We start from the raw sequence: 24,472 nt of genomic DNA, 5'->3' as shown, positions 1-24,472 counted from the left end.
TCCCAAGAAGGCATTTATCAGTTGAAAACCTCAAGAACCACTGGTGACAAAGAAAGGCTATATGAAACCACACATTATATTATAAATCTGCTTTATTTAGCAATACAAGAGAGAAACGAGCAGAGGAAGCACCACAGGGATACAAACCCTGTACATCAAAGAACCAGTCATTTGTACTTTAATGATCACTGGAAGGGAGGAACACAACACCTCTGAGATGGGACCTCCTGGGTCAGTGAAAAGCAAGTGGGATTGCCCTGTTATGGAGTAGGACCCAAGCGGTGACCTTCCAGTGCTGAACAATGGAACTTCATGAGTCACAGGTTTTGGGAGAGAGAAGATGAGGGTACTCAGTAATTTCAGTTCTAATTCAAGGAGTAAGAGAAGAAGGGAGCAGAAGAGAGGAAATAATTAGAGGAGACGGTGGTGAAGCTGGAGAGGGAGCCTGAGACATTGTGGGAGCTTGAGCCCATGACAGGACTTCAGTGCTTGTAGCTCTTCCTGCTGGAGGAGGAGGAGGTGGTGGTGTATTTGATGGTGGAACTGCTGCCCCCACAGGAGCTGAAGCCACCCCCGATGGCTCTGCCACTGCCAGCGCTGAAGCCACCTCCAAGGCTGTGGCCGCTGCTGTAGGAGTAGCCGCTTCCTCCGCCCACGCCTAAGCCACCGCCGAGACCGCCGGCACCGCCATAGCCGCCGGCACCGCCATAGCCACCAGAGACGGTGGACTGCACCACGGCTGTGGAGGCAAGGGGGCAAGGTCAGGACAAGATGGTGAGCTCACTCTGCCACACAGAGTCCAGTCAGGGGGACGCAAGGGCAAGGGCCAGGGACAGGTGAAGGTACTTACAGATGTTGACTTGTCCAACGCCTTCCCCACTCAGCCTAGGAGAGAGAAGACACAGCCATGATGAGGCCCAGAGCCACAGCTGGGCCCGCAGGGGAAACCTCCGTGTGAGGAGACTCCCCAGGAGCCTGCCTTCACAGGGCTCTTCTGGGAGTAGCACTATGCCCAGCACTAGAGTGCCTTCCACGTGGGCTCATTGGCAGGACTTCTTGGAGATGGAGCCAGATGATTGAGGAGGTTGTGTGAGTTACTCACCTGCACTCCTCGCCCTCCAGCAGCTTCCTGTAGGTGGCAATCTCCACGTCCAGGGCCAGCTTGACATTCATGAGCTCCTGGTACTCCTTCAGCAGCCGTGCCATGTCCTGCTTGGCCTTCTGCAGGGCGTCCTCCAGGCCAGTCAGCTTGCTCCTGGCGTCCTTGAGGGCCAGCTCCCCACGCTGCTCAGCGTCGGCGATGGCGGATTGCAGGCTGGTGCACTAGAGGGGAGGAGGGGCAGATGAACCTGAGTCTGGGCTCCAGGGGAGAGGAAGCATACTTCTACTTTCCCAGTGAGGAAGAGCTCTAGAGCCCAGATCTCATGGAAATGGAGGTTTGATTCTCATTTGTCCAATCTTTCTCCAAACTACAAACCTTAACTAGTCTCAGTGTCCCTAATGAAAACCTATTCCCCTCTGTGTTAACCACACAAGTGAGGATGGGGTTGGGAGATGCCACAGCAGAATAAAGCCAGGGGATGTGGAAAGAAATGGAACTGCTGCCTTGTTTTGAATGTTGACAGTTTGGGGAAGTTTGTGTGGATATATAATAACTTATACAAAACCACAAACATTCTCACTGAAAGACGATTTCATCTCGAACTCTTGAGACCTTGCCTTCCTTCTACTTTACAGTCTTGGCTAACCCTCATTTGTCCTGTGCCTTTTCTCAGCTTCTTTTTCGTATTGAATCTGAGCATATTTGCAGTAGTCTTCCTCACACTTTCTGACCTGAAATTTTCTTTGCCCACATGTGTCTTGTATTCCCAAATCAACCATTCCTCTGATAGAATCTCATTTTAATGCCTCTAGACTGTGTCTTTGTCCCACTGACCAGAGGGAATTGGTCTGTCTTGAGTCTGTTTCCTGCTTGTAAGTTGGGCTCCCGCTCTCTAACCTGAGGGAGCTCTTCTTGCTTTTCCCTCAGTGCCCAGAAATTTCCCACATGATGGTTGATGATACCTGATGGTCTAGGAAGGAAACAATGCTTTTCTGCTCTATGGACCCCTCCATACCTGCTTCTTGACGTGGTCAATCTCAGATCTCAGCCTCTGGATCACGCGGTTGATCTCAGAGATCTCCTGCTTGGTGTTGCGCAGATCATCCCCGTGTCTGCCCGCTGTCACCTGCAGCTCCTCGTACTATAAACCAGAGGGAGACAAAGTGGTGTCCATGGGCTTCACAGGACACTAATCAAGGTTTTCTCAAATCAAAACTAATGGTTTCTCCACAGGACATTATATGAAAATTGGTGTTACTAGGTCATTGACACTGTGTACCCATCACATACCATCCTTGGTAGGACCACTGACTGGTTCTCTTCAGGACAAGCAATGTTGCTGAGAACCAGCATCAGGGTAAATCTAAAGCAAAGATCACTCTGCCTTTATCTACAGTAGTTTTTGTCCTACATTTGGGTCTTTGACCTACTATACTTGGATATAATTACCCAAAAGATCTACCCTGTTAGTTCAGGGTACATGCCTTTTGAGAGGTCCCCCACTTCTTAGTTGTAGTTTCCCCACTGAAGTCTATAGCTACATTGATGTTCTCAGAGGAGGCACAGGGATTCTTCATCAGCTGCCACATCACCACTCACCTTGGACTGGTACCAAGACTCAGCCTCAGCCCGGCTCCTCTGAGCGATCTCTTCATACTGGGCTTTGACTTCAGCGATGATGCTGTCCAGGTCCAGGTTGCGGTTGTTGTCCATGGAGAGGACCACAGAAGTGTCTGAGATGTGGGTTTGCATCTGAGCCAGTTCCTACAGAACAAGAGATCATCTGGTCATCTTTGGTCATGCCATTTAGAGAGGTGTACCCAGCCAGAGATTTTCCACCCTTTGCAAATCTCAGTATAATCAATAAAGCAGAATGTGAAAAGATGCTTACTGCCTCATAGAAGGTTCTTAGGAAGTTGATCTCATCTGTGAGAGCGTCTACCTTGGCCTGTAGTTCAACCTTGTTCATGTAAGCAGCATCCACATCCTGGGGAAGAAGCCAACAGACTGGGATCAGAGAAGCCCTCTTGCCCAGTCTGCTCCTCTTTTAGTCTCCCTGATCACACTTTTCTCAGAGTCCTCCCCTTCATCAAAGAAACCTAAACCCCTGATCTGACTCATCTCACCTTCTTCAGATTCACAAACTCATTCTCTGCTGCCGTGCGCTTGTTGATTTCATCTTCATATCTGGAATTAGAAAGGATAAAATCTAACTGAGTCAGGGGTGAAGATGATACAGAAAAGGCAGCTTGGAATTTCAACTTCCCAGAATGGATGTGTGCAAATGGGACTTTCCTGCCAGTAAGCTTCAAAGGTGAATTTTGTGGTCACTATATGATTTACTCCATTACTCTCCCCATCTACCTGCATGGCCCTTATGTTTTCCAGAGTTTGTGTTTAGGTAAGAATTGTGGTCTCATTTTCATGGACATGTTTTACTGAGATCATGCCCTCATTTGAACCTGATCATATAATTAGCTTGAAATGTGGGCTTCAGGAAACTGAGCCTCTTTGTCTCCTGTAACTCACTTGTTCTTGAAGTCCTCCACGGTGTCCTGCATCCCCCTGAGCTCCGAGTCCAGGCGGCCTCTCTCCCCAAGGATACTATCCAGCTGTCTCCTGAGGTTGTTGATGTACTGCTCAAACAAAGGCTCCAGGTTCTGCCTCACGGTCTTGGTGCCCTGTTCCTGCAGCAGGGTCCACTTGGTGTCCAGGACCTTGTTCTGCTGCTCCAGGAATCGGACCTGCAGGAAGACAAGATGGTTATCTGTGAGTTGACAAGTCCCCAGGCCAGTCTGGTGGTCCGGTGGTGCTGGGATGCTCCAGAGCCTGTACAGAGGCTCCAGCTGACAGTTCTGGTCCCCTGACTTTTTAGCTTCACACCACACAGGTCTCATGGCCGAGTTTCCCCAGTGAGCTGTCAGATGTTCCCTCCCTTTCAATTCTGGAGACATCTGTCAGTGACTTTTCACCTTTCTGTTTTTCTTTTTGATAAGCACAAGCACAGATGTAATTTAAAAATCATATTTCTCTCATATATTGCACAGAGGTTTTTAAAGAGCATATCTCAGTTAAAGGGATGTTTAAATGTCCATAATCTAACGATTAAATTCAATCCTATTAATAATTGGAGTTAATTCTGTTTCCTGTTTAGAGTATGAGTCCCTCTAAAACAAATCTCTCAGTGGTTATGATCTGGTTCTACAGGTTGAGTATTTCTATGGGTATTCACATATTTTTGAGTCTTTTTTCCCCTGGAATTTCCTTTTTTTTTTTTTTCATATTTTCTTTCCTTCTGCCCCTACACCCACCAGCTCAACTAAGGCTGAAGTATATTTTCCACTGTAATTCCCTTTTTAATTTCTTACACTGCTCAACAGATCAAGATAACTCTTTCCATTCTTTCATTTCATTTCTTTGCTTCAGGGTTATCAAGAATTGTGAATGCTTCCCTCACGATTATGGAAGACATTTAAGGGGTCAGTAGTTATAAACAGTTACCATCACCTTCAGCCTGTGGTCCACACGAAGCCTGCCCTGCATCCCAGTGGAGAACTAGCCTGAGTCCCCTCTCTCTTGAATATCCCAAGGCTCCCTCTGGTAGGACGCTGGTTGGGTCTCTCTTGGACACTCTGCAATCCCCGTGGGAGGGGCAGGTGCTCCCGGCTCACCTTGTCGATGAAGGAGGCAAACTTGTTGTTGAGGGTCTTGATCTGTTCCCGCTCCTCAGTCCTCACCCGCTGGATGGTGGGGTCGATTTGCAGGTTGAGGGGAGTCAGGAGACTCTGGTTGACGGTCACCTCTTGGATGCCTCCAGGGGGACACACAGGAAAGCCAGCACCACCGAAGCCACCTCCAAAGCCAGCTCCACCACCAAGCCCAAAGCCGCTACCAGCCCCAGCACCAAAACCAAATCCACTCCCGGCTCCACCTCCGAAGCCATAGCCAGCTCCAATTCTGCCGCCATATCCACCACCAATGGCACAGCTGCCCCCTGCGATGGAGATCCTCTTGGAGCCGCCTAGGCCATAGAGGCTGCGGCTGCCAAAGCCAGCTCCTCCACACACTCCAGCGAGGCCGCCACTGCCCCTGGAGCGGGACAGGGACACGCTGCTGAAGCCAGAGCGGCAGACCCCAGGGACTCTGGCTGAGCCGGCACTGAAGCCCCTGCGGCTGCTGCTTTGGGTCTTCACGGTGGATTTGTAAGACATGGTTCCTGAAGAATAGGTTGAGAAGGGTATGAGAGGTGGAGGGCAGAGCTGAGAGGAGCAGATCTATGAGAGAAGCTTCCCAGCAGCAGCTTATATATGGAAAAAATGGGCCGGGCTTAGTCCTAGAAGGTGAGCCTGCAGATTGGGAAGGGCTGGGCTTTACAAATAGTGAGATCACCCCCTGCCTCTAGAAAGGTATGAAGTATGAATATTGCTTCTTTGGCTTCCTTTAGTCATGGAGAAATTCTTCTGGCTTCTAGCCTTGACTTGATCCCAACACAATACCACTGAATGTAAATTCACTGAAGTCATGGGTTAGTCATATTCTTAAACAAAGGAGACAAGGAGCTGATCTGTGATAATTGTCCCCTCCTTCTGCTTACTCAGACACTCTTCTCTGTGCCCCCTTCCCACACAGGTTTTCTCCTCCACTCACACCACCCTTCCCATCAGGTTGAACTATCTCTGAGGGCTAATAGGCATTTGCCCCGTGGTCTGAGCAAGAAGTGGCTTGCGGTAGTTTTTGGCCATGTTTGAACATGTCCTTCTGGTTCTCCTGGTTGCCTTCCTGGTGGCCTGGCCTGGGAATTGGGGGCTACTTTGGGGATATGACCCTCCTTTGAAAGGCAAGAGGGACAAAGGAGATGAGTTTTTACAGCATAAGAACAACCTTGTCTTGTGTGGAATCGGCAGTTTCATGATATAGGATAAGAGATCACCCAAGCCCACCCTGCCCAAAGAGCTGACTTATGGTTTCTACCCATGCCTGCACCTTCCTCCCCAGTGTTTGCTTTCCCATTGAGCTGGTGACTGTGTACATTTTTTTCCCTACCAAATGGAATTCACAGACACCCTTTTTTCCAGTTTTTTTGGAATGTTCACTTAGAGCTTAATTTTAAGAATCTAAAATCAGTAGGACAAAAATCATTAAGGGAATTCACTGAATTTATATTCTCAGATTCTGATATTTCTTAGGAGTCAAGATCAGACACCTTAATGGGGTGTGTACAGAAAGTTGAGGGGCATATGGAAACAGTGAATCATAAAAATGTGTCTTTACAGGTGTGATGATGTCACAAGTAACTTCCAAGTTTATATTCCTAATTTCAGTGCTTGAAATCTCAAATCTCCAGACACATTCTTAGAGGGAGGGAAGGCTGTCAAGTGATCATGGTGTTTGATTTAAGGGGGAAGGAGATTCATTGTTTTAGTCCATAAATTAAGTACCATGAGGAGTACTGAAAGCAATTGTAGACAGGGTGTTTTATAAGACTATCTGGTTAAATGGACAGCCAGGGGAGGAAAGACAGACTCTCACACTGAGATGAGCCTGTGAAAAGCTCTTGTGACTATTTTATAAGCAATTCAATCTCTCCAGTGTTATGGAGGCAGTTTCCAGGGGAGCAGGGCATTCCCTACCCAAAGAAGTGCTTATTCAGCGTCTGGCAGGAAAGAGATACCTTCTCAAGGCCATGGAAGCAGCTCCCCTTCCTCCACCCTGGTTGCACAATGCCTTACCGAGAAGTATTCTTCCACCCAATTCTAAGAAAGAAGCTTTCCTTCCCATGGCATAGTGTTCTGAGTTACTTTCTTGGGATAGAGTCTTTAGACTTGGCATGGATGAGGCCGGGACGGGTAGGAAGGGCTAGCAAGTCAAGTTGGAGCAACATCCTGTTTTTCTAATGCCCTGTTCTCTATGTCAATGTCCCATGTCTGTTTCTGCTTTCACATTGTAATAGGAGAGTTGAGTAGTGGTTGCAACAAAATGGTATATGACCAGCAAAGCTTAAAAGATTTATTAGATGACCCTTTAAAGAAAAATTTGCCAACCCCTGGCTAAGAGCAAGAGCTCTTGAGACAAGCAAGGTACTTTAGCTCACAGGCTCCTGTGCATCTTTATGCAAATTACTCATTTTTAGAGATGTAAACTGGGGATGAAAATAGTACCTATCTCACAGTGCTGTGAGGATTATGTGAAATAATTCATGTAAAGGTCTTTGCATTCTATATGCACATAAGTTCTCAATGAAGATGAGCTAATATCATCATTATAATGGAAGTATGAAGAAGCTTGGTGTGTTCAGGGATCCACAAAAGCTTTAAGAACTGAACACAGAAGCAGCCTGTAAGTGTCTAGGAAGGGGAAGAAAATGCAACCAGCATTGCCGGTTTGTACCATATTAGTAAGGACGAAAAAGCCACAGATAAAAGTTTGCTGAGTGTTGCCAGAGGCTGTGTAGAGGCATGAGATCAGAAGTATGACTTGCAAGCTTGCTGGCACTCACTGCCGCAGTCAGAGCAAAGTTCTACTCCAGAGCGGATGAGGCCCCCTGCCCAAGGGGCTGGAAGAAAACCGGTGGTCAGAGGGAAGGAGAATCCGAATCCTTGGAAGAAGCCTGGCAGGCTGCCCTGTCCTTCCTGTGGAGTCAGGTTCCCCTGCGCCACCCTCTGCTGGGTCCTTGTCTGGGCTGTGCACACCGGAACAGGCTTCTATTAACCAGCATAGGTGATCAGATCTGTTCCTCTTTCAGGACTACATGTGTGTCTTTTCCAGGGTGGGAGCATACTCACCCTCAAATGAAGTATATAATTCAATTGCAGAAGGAACCTCACATTCACTTCAAGAACTGAATACAGGAGCAGCCTGTACTTGTCTATGAAGGGGGAGAAAATGCAACCAGCATTGCCGGTTTGTGCCACGTTAGTAAGGGGCCTATCAGAGGATGATTTAACTTCAACATATTATCCAATGCGAAGTTTGGCCTGTGTGCTAGATAGCACCAGCAATGTAAAGCGTAGTGTTTCTTTCATTTTCTGACACAAGTATATCTCCTACCGGTAGATGTATAAGTCATTTATATATATAGATGTTCTAATTTGATGCATATATATATCAAATTAGAACATATATATCTAATATGCTATATATCAGAGAAGGAAATGGCACCCCACTCAAGTACTCTTGCCTGGAAAATCCCACGGATGGAGGAGCCTGGTGGGCTACAGTCCATGGGGTTGGGAAGAGTCAGACACGACTGAGCGACTTTACTTTCACTTTTCACTTTCATGCATTGGAGAAGGAAATGGCAACCCACTCCAGTGTTCTTGCCTGGAGAATCCCAGGGACGGGGGAGCCTGGTGGGCTGCTATCTATGGGATCGCACAGAGTCGGACACGACTGAAGCGACTTAGCGGCAGCAGCAGCAGCATGCAATATATACACATATATATATATTCTAGTATATTATATTAGACTACTATATTATGTCCTAGGAACCAATTTCAGAGACCCTGACCCTGAGTGAGGTCCACTGACAGGGCTCATGAGAGATGATGAGGGCTCCTAAGACAGCAGAGGGGGCCTTCCTAATCAGTAGAAATTGATCAGAGGCCAGACAAGACATTCAGTGGAGGGGGGCAGTCAGAGAGGAGAGACCCTGTGACAGATCCATTCCTATCCCTCTTTTCCCAGTCCCACTACCCTTATAAGGTCAAGTTTGAGCCTGGTTCATTTGCCCCTGATTTTCTCTGTCTTTGTCTGGGTGCGGGAGGTGGCCTGTGTCCCCTAACCATTTTCAGACTGCGTCCTGGACTAAACTGTACCTCTTTCCTCCTCCCAAGTCTGGTCCTCTGCGCTCTGCCCCTGCTTTAGTACCCTGGAGAGGGTTGCATTCATAGCCATTGGGGACCCACTGGATGGTTAGAGAATTGACTTCCCAGACGAAATCTCCTCGGTGATCCCGAATCGTGTCCCATAATGGAGCCTAGGGGAGTTGTATTTTCCCAGAGGAGCAGGGTGGGGAAGCCAGACCATAATAAGATTAAAACAAAGAGTGATCGTTCAGGCAACTATGTGAGAGAAACTAAAGCAAAGCAGCATGAGTAACTCCAACAACAGCCAGCCTCCTCCCTAGCAGGCTGCCAAGTCCAGACTCTACTCTGTGCCCAGGGAGCCTCCATCCAGGCTGGTGCTGTCTTTGATGGCCATGGAATGAGGAAGGCTTTTGTTCTAGGGCCCAGGGATTAACCTGTGTGTACTCTTTGCATTTTTTTCCCAGCATGGAGAAAGGCAAGAGGATCCCCTGAAGCCTGAGCCCATGGCAAGTCTTCATCAAGAGGATTTGCTTTGTCTTTCTGCCTCCCTGGGTGGAGCTGACAGATGAGAAGAAGGAACAGGCCATTGTCACATTCCACTGAAAGCTCAAGACTAAGTGCCTAATCCTGCAAACTCCAGAGTAGGATTCCTAATCCTAATCCTACCAACCCCAATGCTGGATGATGTCCTTCCAAGGGAATCCCAGACATAATTCTGTCCCTGAGGAAGCACCCATCGAAAGAGAAACATGCAGTCACATGTGTGAAGGATGGGGACAGGAGCTGTGTTGCTGATCAGGGTTCTTGGCCTCCTTAACCAGGAGAAACTGATCAGAGGTCAGACAAGAAATTTAGGCAAAGCTTTCCTGGGGCTCCTACTACAGCAGGGGAGAGTGAAAGCAAGTAATAGGTTTCCTTGTTAGCCCAGGGGCCAGCTGGGTCCTTAAATGGGGTGAGGGGTCTGGCTGGAGGGGTGGCTTGGGTGGTTTGCCTCCCCCGCCTCTGGTGATGTTGTGTGCAGAGAGCACGGCACTCTGCTTTTGCTCTAGGTTTTCAGAAGTGGCAGCTGGGGTGTGTTTTTGGTCTTTTTGTATCTAGTTGTTCATAATTTGCCTCAACTGCCCTTGTGCACAGTTATTTTTAATCTCTTTTAGTTTCTTTGTGTTTTGTTGCCATGGAAGCTGTTTGTCCAGGTGCAAACAAAGGGTCCCAGGTCCCAGCCTGTCTCAGCACCAAAGTTGGAGTGGAAAGTGCAGCCTTCTATGATACACAGAGTGATTCAGAAAATACTGAAACTTTCAAAATTACATTACTTAGTAACCAGGCTGTTTATGAACATGTATGGTAGAACGTCCCCCTTCTCAATTTTCACACCCACAGACCACCCATATTTGGCAGGGAACACAGTGAAAAGGTCACATATCTGGATATGATATCTGCGTGGCTTTATCCACGGCTGCAGATCATTTCTGTCAACTCCTTCTTCCAGCAGGATGGGGCTCAACCATAGGCTGATCCCAGGGTCCAGAGATGATGGAAAAACACCTCCACCATGCTCAGTGGGATGCTCAGTTCAAAGTATTGACTTCTGGAACTGAGGTCCCAAATCCCGCGATGTCACTTCACGTGCCTTCTAGTGGGATAAGTCAAGAACCTTGTATTTTTCCGATCTCTTCCTCATAGCCTGGGGGAGATGAAAGGAAGCATTGTGGCTGCCATTTCAACAACCAAAAGTAATATGCAGCAAAGGGTCTGGAATGAATTGGGATGCAATATTAGCTTATAGAATTGGGGCATGTCATGTGCCCTGAGGGACACAAATTGAGTGTTTTTACAGTTATAGAAAAAAAAAAAACAAAACTGATTATTCCCTTCAACTGATTTTAGTACATGTTCTTATAAAACCTAGTTACTGAGTTATACATTTTTGAAAGTGTCCATTTCTTTTCAACTCACCTTATACAATACCCTATACTGGTATTGGGCAGGTATTTGCACTTGCAGTGTAAGTCAGGGATAAGTACATCATTGGGCTGGGACTGAAGGGCATATTTGGATGAAGAGACAACCCCTGGCTTTCCTAATCAATGTGGGGAAACTAGTTGGAGGAGGAGCAATGGATATATTGTGAGTGAGGCATTTTGATGCTCTGAGGCAATAGTGATGCTAGAGGTGAGAAGTGTTTTCGAGAAGCTGTAAGGATGGGGAGAGAACAGGCTGAACTCCAGAGCTAGTGTGGAGCATGGGTAGGATAAGCAGCAAAAAAGAGCATGGAGAGAGGACAAGGAGCCAGATGCTCCTTCATCATGTGTCTTCAGGTCTCAGTAAGAACAGGGGTTAAAGGCAGTCAAGCCAGGGCTCCAAGGGGGACCAAGAAAGTGTCCAAGAACTCACCAGTGGACTTGTTTCTTTCTCTCGCCCCTGCCTCCCTTGCATCCCTGTCTCCCTTCTTATTTCTGCCTCCTCTTTGAGCTTCTGGTTTTCACCTCCTCACTTCTGCAGCAGCCACCTCACTACACTGTGTTATTAAAAGAAAAGTATAGTTGGGTGAAAATACTCCAACATTTTAATAATTCACACCAAGTATCTGACTCAAATAATATGATCTGATGACATGCTGCCTTATGCCTGATGCCTTATGCCTTATGCCTATGCCTATGTCTTCTGATTAAACTCCCTTTATTTTAGTAAAGGGAAAATATTGATTAATTATGAATGTACTGGATAATTCCTCCTACCAATTCAGGATGATCTGGAGTAATTCTTCACCCCCCTCCAAAAGAAATTCATCTCAAAATCATCTGAATGTCCTAGAAAGCAAACATGCCTCCATCTCTTCTGAGATTTCTTGGCATTCAGTGGCTACTTCCATTTGTTAATCCTTTATAATCTCATTTTAAGCCTGGGGTTGGAATTAGTGACAGATCATTGATACACAAGTCTGCCAATTAACATTTCACAGGAGGCCTCAGGGGGATCTGATATATTTAACTTCCTTCCGTTTTTCCTCTGATCTTCCCTCAGCCACTCCCAGAAAATACCTTGGATTTTCCTGATAGGCCCAGAAGAGCGCTTAAGATGGCTAGAAAAGTTTGGACTCTGTAGCAGAAACTGTTGTTTTGGCTAATCTAGATTCCATTTCCAATTTACATTTTTCTTTCCCATTTCCCCTTTAGAAACTTGAAACATGAAATATTATTTGTCTTAAATTGTTTTTGTTTCTTGAGGTATAATTTATATACAGTGAAAAGCACAGAACTCAAGTGTAGCATTCAATCAATTTTGACAAATTTGCACAGTTCAGTATCCACACAATATCAAGATATTGATATCTTGATCAACATCTCCATTTCTCCAGAAAATTCTTTTGTGCCCTTTCTCTTTAAGCCCACTGCCCCTAAACAATCACTGTAGTGATGTTTACACCTTGAATTAATTTGTTTGTTTTAGAAGTTTATATAAATGGAATCATGCAGCCTATACTTACATATTTATAAATATATATGTATATATTTGTGTGTCTAGATTTTTCAGTTGGCAAAATGTTTTTGAGATTCATCCAGATGACTGTGAATATTGGTAGTTCATCCTTTTTTATTACTGAGTAAAGTACCATTGTATGAACAAACCAGTTTCTTTACCCATTTTGACTGATGGCTTCCTAAAATATTTCCAGTTTGAAGTTACCTTCCATAAAACAGTTGTAAGTATACTCGTGAGTCTTTGTTTTGACATACATTTTCATTTTGCTTAAATAAATGCCTAGGAATATAGTTGCATCAACAAGTAAATGTACAACCAGTCCAGCCAGGCACATGGTATGTGTACATAAGCAGAACCATAGTAAATTCCATTTTTCTCTCTCTCTCTCTCTCACACACACACACATACACACAAGTAAATGTCTATGTTTTCTAAAATGATTGAATCATTTTTAAAATACACTTCAGTTTTTAGAGCTGTTTTAAGTTCACAGCAAAATTGAGCTTAAAGTACAGAGTTCCCATATAGTCCCTGTCCCTTCACATGCATAGCCATCCCCACTATCAACATCCCACATCAGATTGGTACATTTTTTACAGTCGATGAATCTATACTGCTATAAACATCACATACTGGTTTTCGTGTGAACAAAATTTCAGTACTTGGATAAGTACTAATTTGTGCAATTGCTGGGGTGCACGGTAAGACTATGTTTTTTAAGAAATGCCCAAATTGACTCCAATGTGGCTGTGTCATTTTGCATTCTGGCCAACAGTGAGTGAGAGCTCTCATTCTACATTCTGGACAGCATTTGGTATTCTCAGGGTTTTGGATTTTTACTATTCTAGTGGTGTGAAGTAGTGTCTCATTACTTTAACTTGAATTTCCCTAATGAAATAGGATGTGAGCATTTTTTTCATATGCTTATTTGCCATCTGTTTTTTTCTTTGGTGAAGTATCTGCTAAGATCTTTAGCCTATTTTCTAATTGGGTTATTAGTTTTCTTATTGCTGAGTTTGAAGAGCTCTTTATATTTCAGATAACAGTCTTTTTAAAGGATATGTATTTTGCAGATATTTTCTCCTAGTTTGTGGCTTGAATTCTCATTCTCTTGACAATATCTTTTGCAGAACAGAAGATTTTAATTTTTTTTCACCCTTTAAATTTTTTATTTTGTATTGAGGGTATAGCCAGTTATCTGCTATTCATTTCTGATTTATTTATATTTTTGATATAAACAAGAATTGTACAATTTAATTCTTTCTACTCTGATGAATGTTGACAGCTTCTAAGCCCCACCCATCTCCCTTCCCCTTCTGCCTACACCTGAGAAAACTGGTAAGAAAGCCCCGGTGATCCCTCCTTTATAACTAGTGGAAATTTTGAAGTATGTGCAGGGTTCCTTGGCCTGGCCCCATCCCTAATCACTGTAAAAAACCCACTCTGGTCCCTTTTAAACAATAGTGAACCCGCTTGGGAGGCCTGCCCTGCTCTTTCCAGAAAGCCCTGTTACGTGAGTAATGTCATTTTCATACCATCTGTGTGTGTGTGTGTGTGTGTGTGTGTGTGTGTGTGTGTGTGTGTGTGTGTGAAGTCATCAGTCTCAACAGTGGAACTACATTTTGAGTGAGGGTGTTCACAATAATTGGTGTTGTGAGCAAGATGTCTAGATGATGACTGCTATCAGTGGGATCTTTCTTGTTTTGGCTTGCAGCATGCCAATATGCACTTTGAGCTGCAGCATTCTGGCTAGTGGGCTCTTTGAGCTGTGTTGCCACCTTCTGTCAAGCTTGCACTTGAGATGTACTGCTTTGTGCTACATTTACTGAACTCTATCACGGCCTCTGTTATAGACTTAGCTGACTTATATCAGAAGCTTCAGTCACTGTCATTTGGAGATGATTATGCGACTTGGAGCCCTCCTTAAAGTGTCATGTGTCTAAGCCCAGACCTATCTGTATGTCTCATATTGAATTGTGTTTCTTGATTCCTTTATAAACAATGACTGACGCCAAGCTCAAGGGAATGACTCTTGTCCTATGAAGACTTTTGAGTGTCTTAAGCAGGCGTTGGCCCGCATTCTATGAAGCACTCAGGAGAAAGACTACGCAATATATGATCCTATCAGGTGATCACTCATTGGGTGGAAGAGCAATTACACTGTAGCATACTGAGACCACACTCTTAAAGGTAAATACGAGAACCCTACAAAATGCTTTGCTGCTGCTGCTGCTGCCTATGCCTCCGTTACCAAGAAAATCCTCTTCTTGCATTTGTATTTCCCCACATACAAAATTGTATTTTCCCAAGGAAAATACATTGGGCACCCGGGTGGCACAAGTAAGGGGTTAAACCAACTGTGGGGAAAGTCTCAAACCCTGATGATACTGATTTGAGGCCTTATACATTTATAGATATGAGCAGGGTAGCAAGAATTCCTCTCATAAGTAAATCTAGTAACCCTAGAAAAGAGAGGGGGCATGGCAAGGGAGGGAAGAAGGAAGTGGGAGGACAGGGAAGGAGAGAGGGAGGAAGGAAAGAAGGAAGGAAGAGAATCAGAGTGAGGAAGCAAGGAAAGAAATAAACCTGAAAACAGGGGGAGGAAACAAACAAAAATACACACACACACACACACACACACACACAATTTGATTCAATTGGAAATCAAAATTTACAAAAAGAGTTTATACATCAAAAAGATCAAAAGGGATGTGTACTGGCTCTGCACCACTACCACATAGGTTCTAAATTGACTTTAATGTCTGCAGAAATACAACAGTTGGCCAATATTCATGGCCTTAATACATACTGGAACTCAAATTATACTGAATCTCACTAAATTTAAACAAAGTTCCCCGGTAATCTTGAAGAAGTCATTGAACACCAAAGAGAGAGCAAACAAGTACACCTCACCTTAATTATCAGAACTACTGACTTGCCTCAATTTCACATGATCTTACCCACTCATTGCTCCCCGCCCCCAATATATCTCACAGTAGTCATGGACACTCTGATCCAATGAGCAACACACTAAAATTAAATTAAGTCCTCACACGTAAAAACTGGCTTGTCACAATAGCACTCCATGGACTTTGGGTATAGTTAATATGCTCCAGTGTAAATGAAAACAGGGCCTTCAAAAAGTGAAACCCATTATAGGGAATATATTTAGAGAAGGGGTGATAATGCCCACTGTTCCTCCATTCAACAACTCAGTTTGGCCTATTTTTAAACTTGGAAAGAATAAAGATGTCTCACAGTGCGTTACCAAAATCCTAATGCCATTGTCATACACGTTAAGGTCGCTACCCAATATTTCTGAAATTGTTGGCTCTGTTCAATCAGCAAGTGGTAAATATTTCACTCTTGCGTATTTGGCTGATAAATGTTCTGTTCAGTGTCCATTGCAACAGCCTCTTTGTCACAGTGCTTTCATCTCTGAAGGGGCACAATCCATCTCCCCCCACATACTGGTGGGGTACCTCAGCAACCCTGCCATCACACACAGTCTTTGCAGGCAAGATCTTAAATGCCTACCAGAAGCACAGGCATGACATTGCACTGATGAATTCCTGTTCAAAGAGATTCATTAAACACCCTCACTTAGGATCAGCAAAGACAAGCTCATGAAAAGAGGATGGGCCATGATCCTGCACATAGTGCAAATTCTTCCCACCTCCATTAAATTCCTGAAATTATTTGCTAATCTGAGGGCCCCTGCATCCCTGACACTATTAAGGAACTATAAGCTACTGACCCTGTAAGCACCCACATTATTAGAACAGGACCAACATCTATAAAAGGTATCTATATACCTTTTGCAAGCTTCAAGGCAACAAATTCCTTATTTACAAATTTGACTTAAGCCAATTTGCAAAATCAGCCCACCTTGAATGGGACTCCCTCCAATAAACAGCTCTACAATCTATACAAGCTACAAGTCAAGGAAGCTTCCTCTTCATGCCCTCCAGAGAGTCCTTCATCCTAGAGGCTTTAGCATCCCCTTCTTGTGCCTCCTGGAGTCTCTGGACCACCCACAATAGTTACTTTCCTTTCAAGGCCATTCTGTCCCCCTGTGAATCAAAGGAACCGATCACATCTGGATGGACCCTCAGTGAATCTCTAGGTTGGGTGTGGATCTTGAAAAAACAGTTCTTCCCAACAGCTTATATTATGAAAGCATTTTATTGAACACATTCTGGAGATAGTCAGACCAGATGGGATTAGGATGAGGACACCGTTTTGATGGTTTAGATACTGGAAAACATTGGATTCTTCTGTCACCGAGGACCAGGCTATAGAGACTCAAAGGCTGTTTGGGAGCAGAGCATAGAATCGGGACACAGCAGGCTAGAGACTGGGGGTTGGGCCTTCCAGGAACCAAAGAATGTGGGTCTGCGATAGGCTTCGTTGACTAGACTCCAGAAAAGGAGAAAACTTGGCTTGAGACACCACCTAGAAGAGATGGATGCCACGGCCGGCTGCTGGGCTTGGGAGGCAGTGACTTGCTGCAGGCTCTTAGCTCTTGAAGCTCTTCCGAGAAGAGGAGGTGGTGGAGACAAATTTGACGCTGGAGCTGCTGCCCCCACCACTGCCAAAGCCCAAGCTCCGGCCACTGCTTGCACTGAAGCCAGAGCCCCCGACACTGAGGCCACCGCCTAGGCCAACACCCCCGCTGCTGCTGGAGTAGAAGCTGCCACTGCTGCCGCCTCCGCCAAGACCACCGCCCAGGCCTCCGCCGAGGCCACCGCCCAGGCCGCCGCCAAAGCCACTGCCACCACCGTAGCCTGAGGAAACGGTGTTTGTGACGACAGCTGCAGAGAAAGGAGGGAAAAACTTGGTGAGGCCAGTCTGGCAGATTGGTAATATACATCTAATTTCTTTGATCCTGCTGCTGTGAGCAATGTACATGGCCCCTTTTAGACAGCTGCAGATGAAGCCCAGAAGAACTAAGTCATTTAGTGACGCTCCCTAATAGAAAGCTGGTGAACACCGTAGGCAAGGGACGGCGCTAAGTCGCCCAAGGGAATGGGGATCAGGGCAAGGCTGGGGGACAGAGTCCAAGATGGGTAAGATACAGGGCCCACCCTTTAGGAGATAAGACATGAGCCCTGTCGCTTCCTGTCTCAACCTGTGTTTTTGCCCCTGCACCACCTGCTTCTCACCAAGTATATTAAACAACCATTTGGGAGATGGGTGTGTCTGGTAGCTAGAAACAGCGGGACTCTGAGTCGCACCAAATACCCTGTATTGTCATCATTGTTAATGTCTGTTCAAAGTTACTTACAGATGTTGACTGGTCCAACTCCTTCTCCACTCAGTCTGAAAGGGAAAAATTGAAATAACAGTTAAAATCCCCCCAAAAGACAGCAGTAGTCTATGTGGATAACTCCCGTAGTCATGTTTAGAGCTTGTTCTCTGAGCTAGGAGACTGCATGCCTGAAAAACTGCTTAAATTAGAGAAAGAGATAGCTCTCTGGAGAGACTTCCCAAAGGAATAGGTCTCAACCTAGGAACAGGTTATCAAAGGAAGATTATAATTCACACTCTCCTCTACCCATTACATGGAAAATGTGAGGAAGAGACTGTGTGAACTGTGGATATGTATGAAGCAGTTGTTGCCTTATAGGAGCTACATCCTGTGAGAAGACTTGGCTTGGGCAGAGATACGTCAAGGAGGAAGTAGGCAATGGGCAGTATCAGAAGACTGAAGAAAATGCAGTTTGAGAATCCAAAGGCAGATGAGTTTAACTCAACTGGAGTAATCATGAAAGGCTTCCTGAAGGAAGAAGCACTTGAAGAATGAGAAAGACATGTGTGGGGTTGCTTAGTTGTTTGAAGGAGAGGCAGCATCGAAGAATACTGGTGGTTGGTCAGAAAAGTGAGGTGAGGTCACATTGTGTAGGTCAGCTGTATGTCCACATGTCAGATTGGGCTGGTTTCGATCATTGAATTCATGATGGATAATCATCAGGTACAAGGTAGTGGCCACCTGTGTGTGTGTTTTGACACCCAATAGTGGAGTAGAAGCTCTACTTTATCAAACAAAACAGTGAGGCCACTCTGGATTCGCGATGTCAGCCATGTCACCCACCTGCACTCCTCGCCCTCCAGCAGCTTCCTGTAGGTGGCGATCTCCACGTCCAGGGCCAGCTTGGTGTTCATCAGCTCCTGGTACTCCCTCAACAGACGTGCCATGTCCTGCTTGGCCTTCTGTAGGGCATCCTCGAGCTCTGCCAGCTTGCTCCTGGCATCCTTGAGGGCCAGCTCCCCACGCTGCTCAGCGTCAGCGATGGCGTTCTGCAGGTTGGCACACTAGAGGGGAAGGAAGGAAGGGTGGGGACACTGCAGAGGCTCACCTGGGCCTAAGGTGTCTCTTTCTGAGATTGCAGCGAGAAGCCCGCACATTTGCCCTGGTCATTGTGGATGGTGGAACACTGAAGTGCTGGTACCTCCTCCAGCTCTGTGTGTGTATGTTTAGAAAGCAAAACAAAGTCGGTTCCCCTTTAAGAACTCAAGCTCCTTCCCTGTCTTCTTTCCCTACCTGTTTCTTAACGTTGTCGATCTCGGATCTCAGCCTCTGGATCATCCTGTTCATCTCAGAGATCTCATGCTTGGTGTTACGGAGATCATCGCCATGGCGACCTGCAGTCTGCTGCAGCTCCTCATACTGATGACAATGGAAAAGAAGAAAGAGTCCATTACATGAAGATGGAAACACTTCCCCAAATTCACCGGTAGGAGCTACCACAAGATGGTAAGTGGCATAGTTTTTGGGAGCCTGGAGCTGGTCTTAGATAGTTTCCTCTTTAGCCCCTTTGCTTTTCTGTAGACACTGGTGTGAAAGTCAGTGAGAGTCTCTTTAAGGCAGCAGAATTTATGTGGCAGATGTATGCATGTCTCATAACTCCTCCCAATAGGCCTCAGCAGGTCTCAGGAGCCCCATCCTTAGCCTTTGGTCAAGGCCTGAAATCCTCGACATGTGTCCTTCCCTCATTCAGGACACTTGGCCACAGCACCCACCTTGGTCTGGTACCAGGACTCAGCTTCTGTGCGGCTGCGGTTGGCAATGTCCTCGTACTGGGCCTTGACCTCAGCAATGATGCTGTCCAAGTCCAGGCTGCGGTTGTTGTCCATGGACAGGACCACAGATGTGTCTGAGACATGTGTCTGCATCTGGGACAGCTCCTGCAGGGAGATTTGAAGTCAATCATGTGAGTCCATTTTATTTAACATCATTCCATTCAAATCTTCTATTCATTGTCCTATGTCAACTTGAGAAAAAAAATAATAACCTCCTACCTATTAATGAAAAACTCAGGTCAGTTAATAAATAATTTAAATCACTACTAAATCTACATTTTAAATTTAATAACTCTGAACATCAAGAAACCTCTACCATGTAACCTCTCAGACTTGACTCTTGGGTCAAAACTGATCTGAAAAGAACCTGATGGTGTGGTTTGCCATGCTGGGAGTTAGCAAAGACAGGATGGTATTCCAGAAAGGGGAGATGGCCAGGAAAAGTATACCTGGGCTTCTAATAACTCACTCTAAATCTCACTCTGCAGACTGATTATTGTAGAGGTCTTTTGCTTTAAATTTGACTTAAAGAGAGAGAATTAGCTTTATTAAGTAATAAAGTGTGAATAGTACTGAAAGAGTAGAAAAAACAAATATGTGCCCATGCCATAGGAACCACTGAAAGTCACTTAATCCTAGAGACCCTAATCCCTGGTGATGTCCCAGTGACCATCTCTCTGGCTCCTGAATGGGGGACATTTCTTACCGCGTCAAAGAACATCTTCATGAAGTTGATCTCGTCCATCAGTGCATCGACCTTGGCCTCTAGTTCCACTTTGTTCATGTAGGCAGCGTCCACATCCTAGACAAACATGGATGGTTGCCACCGCACCCCATTTCCACCCTGACTTAAATGAACAACACCTTAAATGAGCATAACCACAGGCGACAGTTTCTCTGCTACCCACATACCTTCTTCAGCATCACAAACTCATTCTCGGCAGTGGTACGCTTGTTGATTTCATCTTCATACCTGGTGGTTAAAAGGAATGGGAAGTGCTTATCAGAGGATGAGGCCTAGGGCCTATACTGCACATGGTCAACTGTGAGCCTACTTTCCCACTGGAAGAGGCCTCTCACATCATATGGACAGAGAGGGAGGGACACCGGGAACAAGAATATTTGGGCAAGCTCCCTACCCATTAGGACGCTGCTTTCTCTGTAATTGCCTAGCAGATATCTATTCTATTAATGCTGTGATTCAGTCACTTTAGGAACATTCCTGTAGAAAAACTATACGGCTTCATTCAAATTCCACATCTAGTCCATATCTCTAGTGCTTTGTTTTTCAGCTTTCACGGCCTTTGAAAAACAAAAAACTAGCAGCCCAGCTGCTGGTTCATAAGGACTAAAGAAATTGTTTAGTCCTTAGACCAATCTAGGTTATATCATTAGTTCCTGCTTTGAGGGGAATCCATCAAAAAGTCCATGTTGTGTACTTTGAGTGTATTGGGGAGGAAGGTCCCCCAAAGCAAGGATTACATGACTGCTTTTTTCACCAGGTCATGCCAAGGGCCCTGAGCTTGTTACTCTGGCTGGAGGCTAAGTATCTTGCAGAGGGACTGAGCTTGCAGCTAGAACTTTCTAAACATGGACCTGATTTTTTTCCCAGCACTTTAGATGTCCATGAAGTGTATCTGCTTTCAGTCCTTGGGAAAGGCATAAGCAGTGGTCTGGTTATAAAGTATATCTGGTGCAAAGACTCGCCCTGTCTCCATTCTACCCCAGCTCACTTGTTCTTGAAGTCCTCCACCAAGTCCTGCATGTTCCTGAGCTCCGAGTCCAGGCGGCCTCTCTCCCCAAGGATACTATCCAGCTGCCTCCTGAGGTTGTTGATGTACTGCTCAAACAAAGGCTCCAGGTTCTGCCTCACGGTCTTGGTGCCCTGTTCCTGCAGCAGGGTCCACTTGGTGTCCAGGACCTTGTTCTGCTGCTCCAGGAACCGCACCTGGAGGGGGCAGAGTTTGAAGATGGAGACATCTGAATTTCATGTTTCAATGATCAACTTTCCAGTTTTCCTCCCTTCTCATGCTGTCCCCCTAAATCTTCGTATGGCAGTACTTGGACCTGGGCTGAAGAGGACAGATCCAGAGTGAAGCATCTAAACTCACTCTTCTAGGACAGACAGGACACTTATTCAGGGCACAAATTCAGGGCTGTGGCTGGGCAAAGAGTGGCCCAGGGCAGGGGGAGCTGTAAAGACACTCAGGCTACTGTCCAGTGAACTCATCCACCTTTTTATGCAATCAGCCCCGTTACATGGAGCACAGAATGCATCTCTCTTCCCAACAGCCAGCAAAGAGCCTTCAGGGAGTCAGCTCTGAAGGGGATGAATTAAGACCCTCTCTTCCAAGTTGCCAGTCTAATTAAGAAACTGGGCCACAAATCCAGGACACAGAAACAAAGAGAAAAACATGGGAAGATATTGGTACAAGGTAGGGAAATCTCCCCTCTTCCCACTTCCTTTAGCACATATCCCATACTCATGGTGGTTTTCCACCAAGAATCAGTTCTCACCTTGTCGATGAAGGAGGCAAACTTGTTGTTGAGGGTCTTGATCTGCTCCCGCTCCTCAGTCCTCACCCGCTGGATAGTGGGATCGATTTGCAGGTTGAGGGGAGTCAGGAGACTCTGGTTGACGGTCACCTCTTGGATGCCTCCAGGGGGACACACAGGGAAGCCAGGACCACCGAAGCCACCTCCAAAGCCAGCTCCACCACCGAGCCCAAAGCCACCACCGCCAGCTCCACCGCCAAAACCAAATCCGCTCCCGGCTCCACCTCCAAAGCCATAGCCGCCTCCAGCACCAGCACCAAATCGGTTCCTGAAGCCACCTCCGCTGGCACTGATGGAAATCCTCTTGGAGCCCCCCAGGTTGTAGAGGCTCCGGCTGCCAAAGCCACCGGCACCGTAAGCACCCCCGAGGCTGACCCTGCCAAAGCCGCCACCGCCGCCACCCCCAGACCGGGACACGGAGGTGAAACTGGTGCGGGAGACAGACGGGGTGATGGCAGAGGCAGTGCTGAAGCTGCGGCTGCCCCCGCTCCGGAAGGACACGGTTGACTGGCGAGACATGATGGCTGGTTCCTAGTGGAGTTAAGAGTAGCGGGAACTAGCGGTCAGGAGGTGCTGGAGAGAAGGAGCAGAGCGGGACAGGACGCAGAAGGCGGCTCTGTTACCTGGGAGCCGCAAGCCCTGCTTTTATCCTCTAGACCTGGGTTGGGCGGGAGAGCTGTGAATGATTAAGTGGGCTGGGCATGCCTGGGGGGCAGCTGTGAGCTCACCGGCACACCTGCGGAGCTGTGTGGGGTGCAAACGCTGTCTTCCTGGCAGGCTCTGCTCAGCTAGGGATAAACTTGCCTCGGAGCCCTGATGTCTTGGCAGCAAATAGGCCATGCTGCCAGCTAATCTTTCTTTACGGCCGGGGCCTAGGGCTGTGAGTAGCCCAAAGAAGGGTGCTGGGAAGCAAGGGGGCATGTGGCCAAGGTCCTGAAGGAGACTTCCAGGACCAGGGATGTCATCAAACATCACAGCACATTGCATACTGTCCACGAACGGGATGCAGAGCAAGTCCCCCACTGGCAGTGGTCTGCTCTGCTTACTCCTCTAGGGAGAGCTTGCTTCAGGGACTTCAGCTCTTGGAAAGCCAGCTGTGGCCTGAACTCGGTGCCAGAGGGGAAAATAGACTTCCATCATTTCCTGCAAAACTCCATTTCTTAGAGGAGGCACAGTCACACCAGAGTCCGCTGGGCAGATTCTCCTGCAAGGTTTGGGCCAGAAAGTCTCCCTAAGAACCAAGTTCCAGAAACAGAGACTGTGGGACACACTCAGCCCCCGGTCTATCCCACTTTGCTCTCTGCAGGGACAGACCCATCTCACCACAACGCCTGCTAATTCAGCCTTTTCTGCAGCATTGAACTTTTTCCTTGCCCTTTGGCCCAGGCAGGCCCCAGAGGGGGCTTAGCAAACCCAGGACCCCTGCCATCAATCCCTCCCCCAGAATCCTGTGACTCCTCCTGGCAGTCACGTCTCTCTTCAGGGGGAGCTGCTCTGCCCGCTCCCTGGCCCCCCAGGTGTGTTCCAGCAAGCCCTTGGTGATTCCACTAGGGAAGAAATGAGTCATCGTATCTGTTGATACAGGCTGAAAGCTGCCACAAACACATACCTGCAGAAGTTCCTAATCTCGTCAGGAACATGTCGAGAGTCGGCCAGCCTGTTATAACGGCGAACCACCCCGTTCCAAGCAGCGGGAATTGCTGGGCTTTCTCTCAGCTCCAGCCTGAACCCTCCTTCAGGGCCAGGGAGATGGAAAAGGAGTTCTAAATCGATGGATCATCCTGCCAGAGAGACTAGAAGGGACAGGTTTGGGTAACCAGGCAGCTGGCCTGACTATCTGCCAGTTGTTTTGGGGAGCACCCTCAGCCCAGCTCCCAGTTAGTCCTCTCTGCAAAGCTTGTCCAGGTGGGCTATGGTATTAGATGGAGGAAAAGGTTGGGTTTTTACAAATTTCTGTCTTAAATTACACCCACTCTTTTTGGCTGCAGATCTGAGTGGGGCCTTGTATCTGCCTTGTCAGAACAGAAATAGGAATCTCAGGCAATGCTTGGGTCATTAAGAGTTGTTGGGGTAGGGGTGATCCCTAGGCTAAGGCTGGAGGCAGGGGTAGGGTAGGGATGGGTTTGAAGCCGCGGGACTGAGCGGCTCTGTTCTCATGAGTAAAGGAATAAGGACCCTGTCATGGCTTAGGAACCTCTAGTCAGGGCCTGCAGGCAGCCACAAGGCAGCCACGGCTGTGAGAAAATGACTCGGAGCCACTGGGGATCAGCCAAGAGGCGATTGTTCACCTGAGGCTGTGATGAGAAAACAGCAGTGGCCAGGTATATCCAGACGACAGACAGACAGATCAATGGCCAGAGTTGGCCTTATAAGTCTTGGGCAATGAATGAGGTTTTGTTGCCTCCCTCCTTAGAGAATTCCTTAGGCACTCAAAGGTGACTTT

General features: G+C 46.8%; 2 protein-coding genes across 4 annotated transcripts; both read right to left on the bottom strand.

Moving 5' to 3' along the window:
• Positions 1–268: 268 nt before the first annotated feature.
• Positions 269–5,342, bottom strand: KRT6A (keratin 6A). Its single transcript, XM_061122683.1, has 9 exons — positions 4,774–5,342; positions 3,632–3,846; positions 3,229–3,289; positions 2,994–3,089; positions 2,702–2,866; positions 2,118–2,243; positions 1,103–1,323; positions 851–885; positions 269–739 (listed from the first exon to the last, which is right to left on the bottom strand). The coding sequence occupies exons 1-9, from the start codon at positions 5,311–5,313 to the stop codon at positions 483–485; spliced, it is 1,716 nt and encodes a 571-aa protein (XP_060978666.1). The 5' UTR covers positions 5,314–5,342; the 3' UTR covers positions 269–482.
• Positions 5,343–16,639: 11,297 nt separating this feature from the next.
• On the bottom strand, positions 16,640–22,548 carry KRT5 (keratin 5). 3 transcript variants are annotated; one of them, XM_061122670.1, is made up of 10 exons: positions 22,212–22,548; positions 21,991–22,172; positions 21,207–21,421; positions 20,386–20,446; positions 20,180–20,275; positions 19,414–19,578; positions 18,935–19,060; positions 18,485–18,705; positions 17,678–17,712; positions 16,640–17,204 (listed from the first exon to the last, which is right to left on the bottom strand). In XM_061122670.1, the coding sequence occupies exons 1-10, from the start codon at positions 22,546–22,548 to the stop codon at positions 16,909–16,911; spliced, it is 1,734 nt and encodes a 577-aa protein (XP_060978653.1). In that variant the 3' UTR covers positions 16,640–16,908. The 3 variants fall into 3 exon arrangements, with proteins under 3 accessions (XP_060978653.1, XP_060978644.1, XP_060978635.1); XM_061122661.1 differs by having other exon boundaries at positions 18,935–19,054; positions 19,408–19,578; positions 21,991–22,548; XM_061122652.1 differs by having other exon boundaries at positions 21,991–22,548.
• Positions 22,549–24,472: the final 1,924 nt, after the last annotated feature.

The sequence above is a fragment of the Dama dama genome, chromosome 3 (genome assembly GCF_033118175.1).
Source record: "Dama dama isolate Ldn47 chromosome 3, ASM3311817v1, whole genome shotgun sequence".
In the NCBI taxonomy this organism is placed as follows: domain Eukaryota; kingdom Metazoa; phylum Chordata; class Mammalia; order Artiodactyla; family Cervidae; genus Dama; species Dama dama.
The sequence above is the reverse complement of the archived record's forward strand: the minus strand, read 5'-3'. Positions and strand labels throughout refer to the sequence as shown.

What these genes read in the sequence shown, in the direction of transcription:
- KRT5 (XM_061122661.1), bottom strand. Translation starts at nt 22,548, where the DNA reads ATGTCTCGCCAGTCAACCGTGTCCTTCCGGAGCGGGGGCAGCCGCAGC. An exon ending in GTGGAGGACTTCAAGAACAA is followed by an intron (nt 20,447 to 21,206) that starts GTGAGCTGGGGT and finishes TTTAACCACCAG; the next exon opens with GTATGAAGATGAAATCAACA. An exon ending in AGTTGGACCAGTCAACATCT is followed by an intron (nt 17,205 to 17,677) that starts GTAAGTAACTTT and finishes CTTTCTCTGCAG; the next exon opens with CTGTCGTCACAAACACCGTT.
- KRT6A (XM_061122683.1), bottom strand. Translation starts at nt 5,313, where the DNA reads ATGTCTTACAAATCCACCGTGAAGACCCAAAGCAGCAGCCGCAGGGGC. An exon ending in AGTCTTGGTACCAGTCCAAG is followed by an intron (nt 2,244 to 2,701) that starts GTGAGTGGTGAT and finishes TCTGGTTTATAG; the next exon opens with TACGAGGAGCTGCAGGTGAC. An exon ending in CTGGAGGGCGAGGAGTGCAG is followed by an intron (nt 886 to 1,102) that starts GTGAGTAACTCA and finishes TCTCTCTCCTAG; the next exon opens with GCTGAGTGGGGAAGGCGTTG.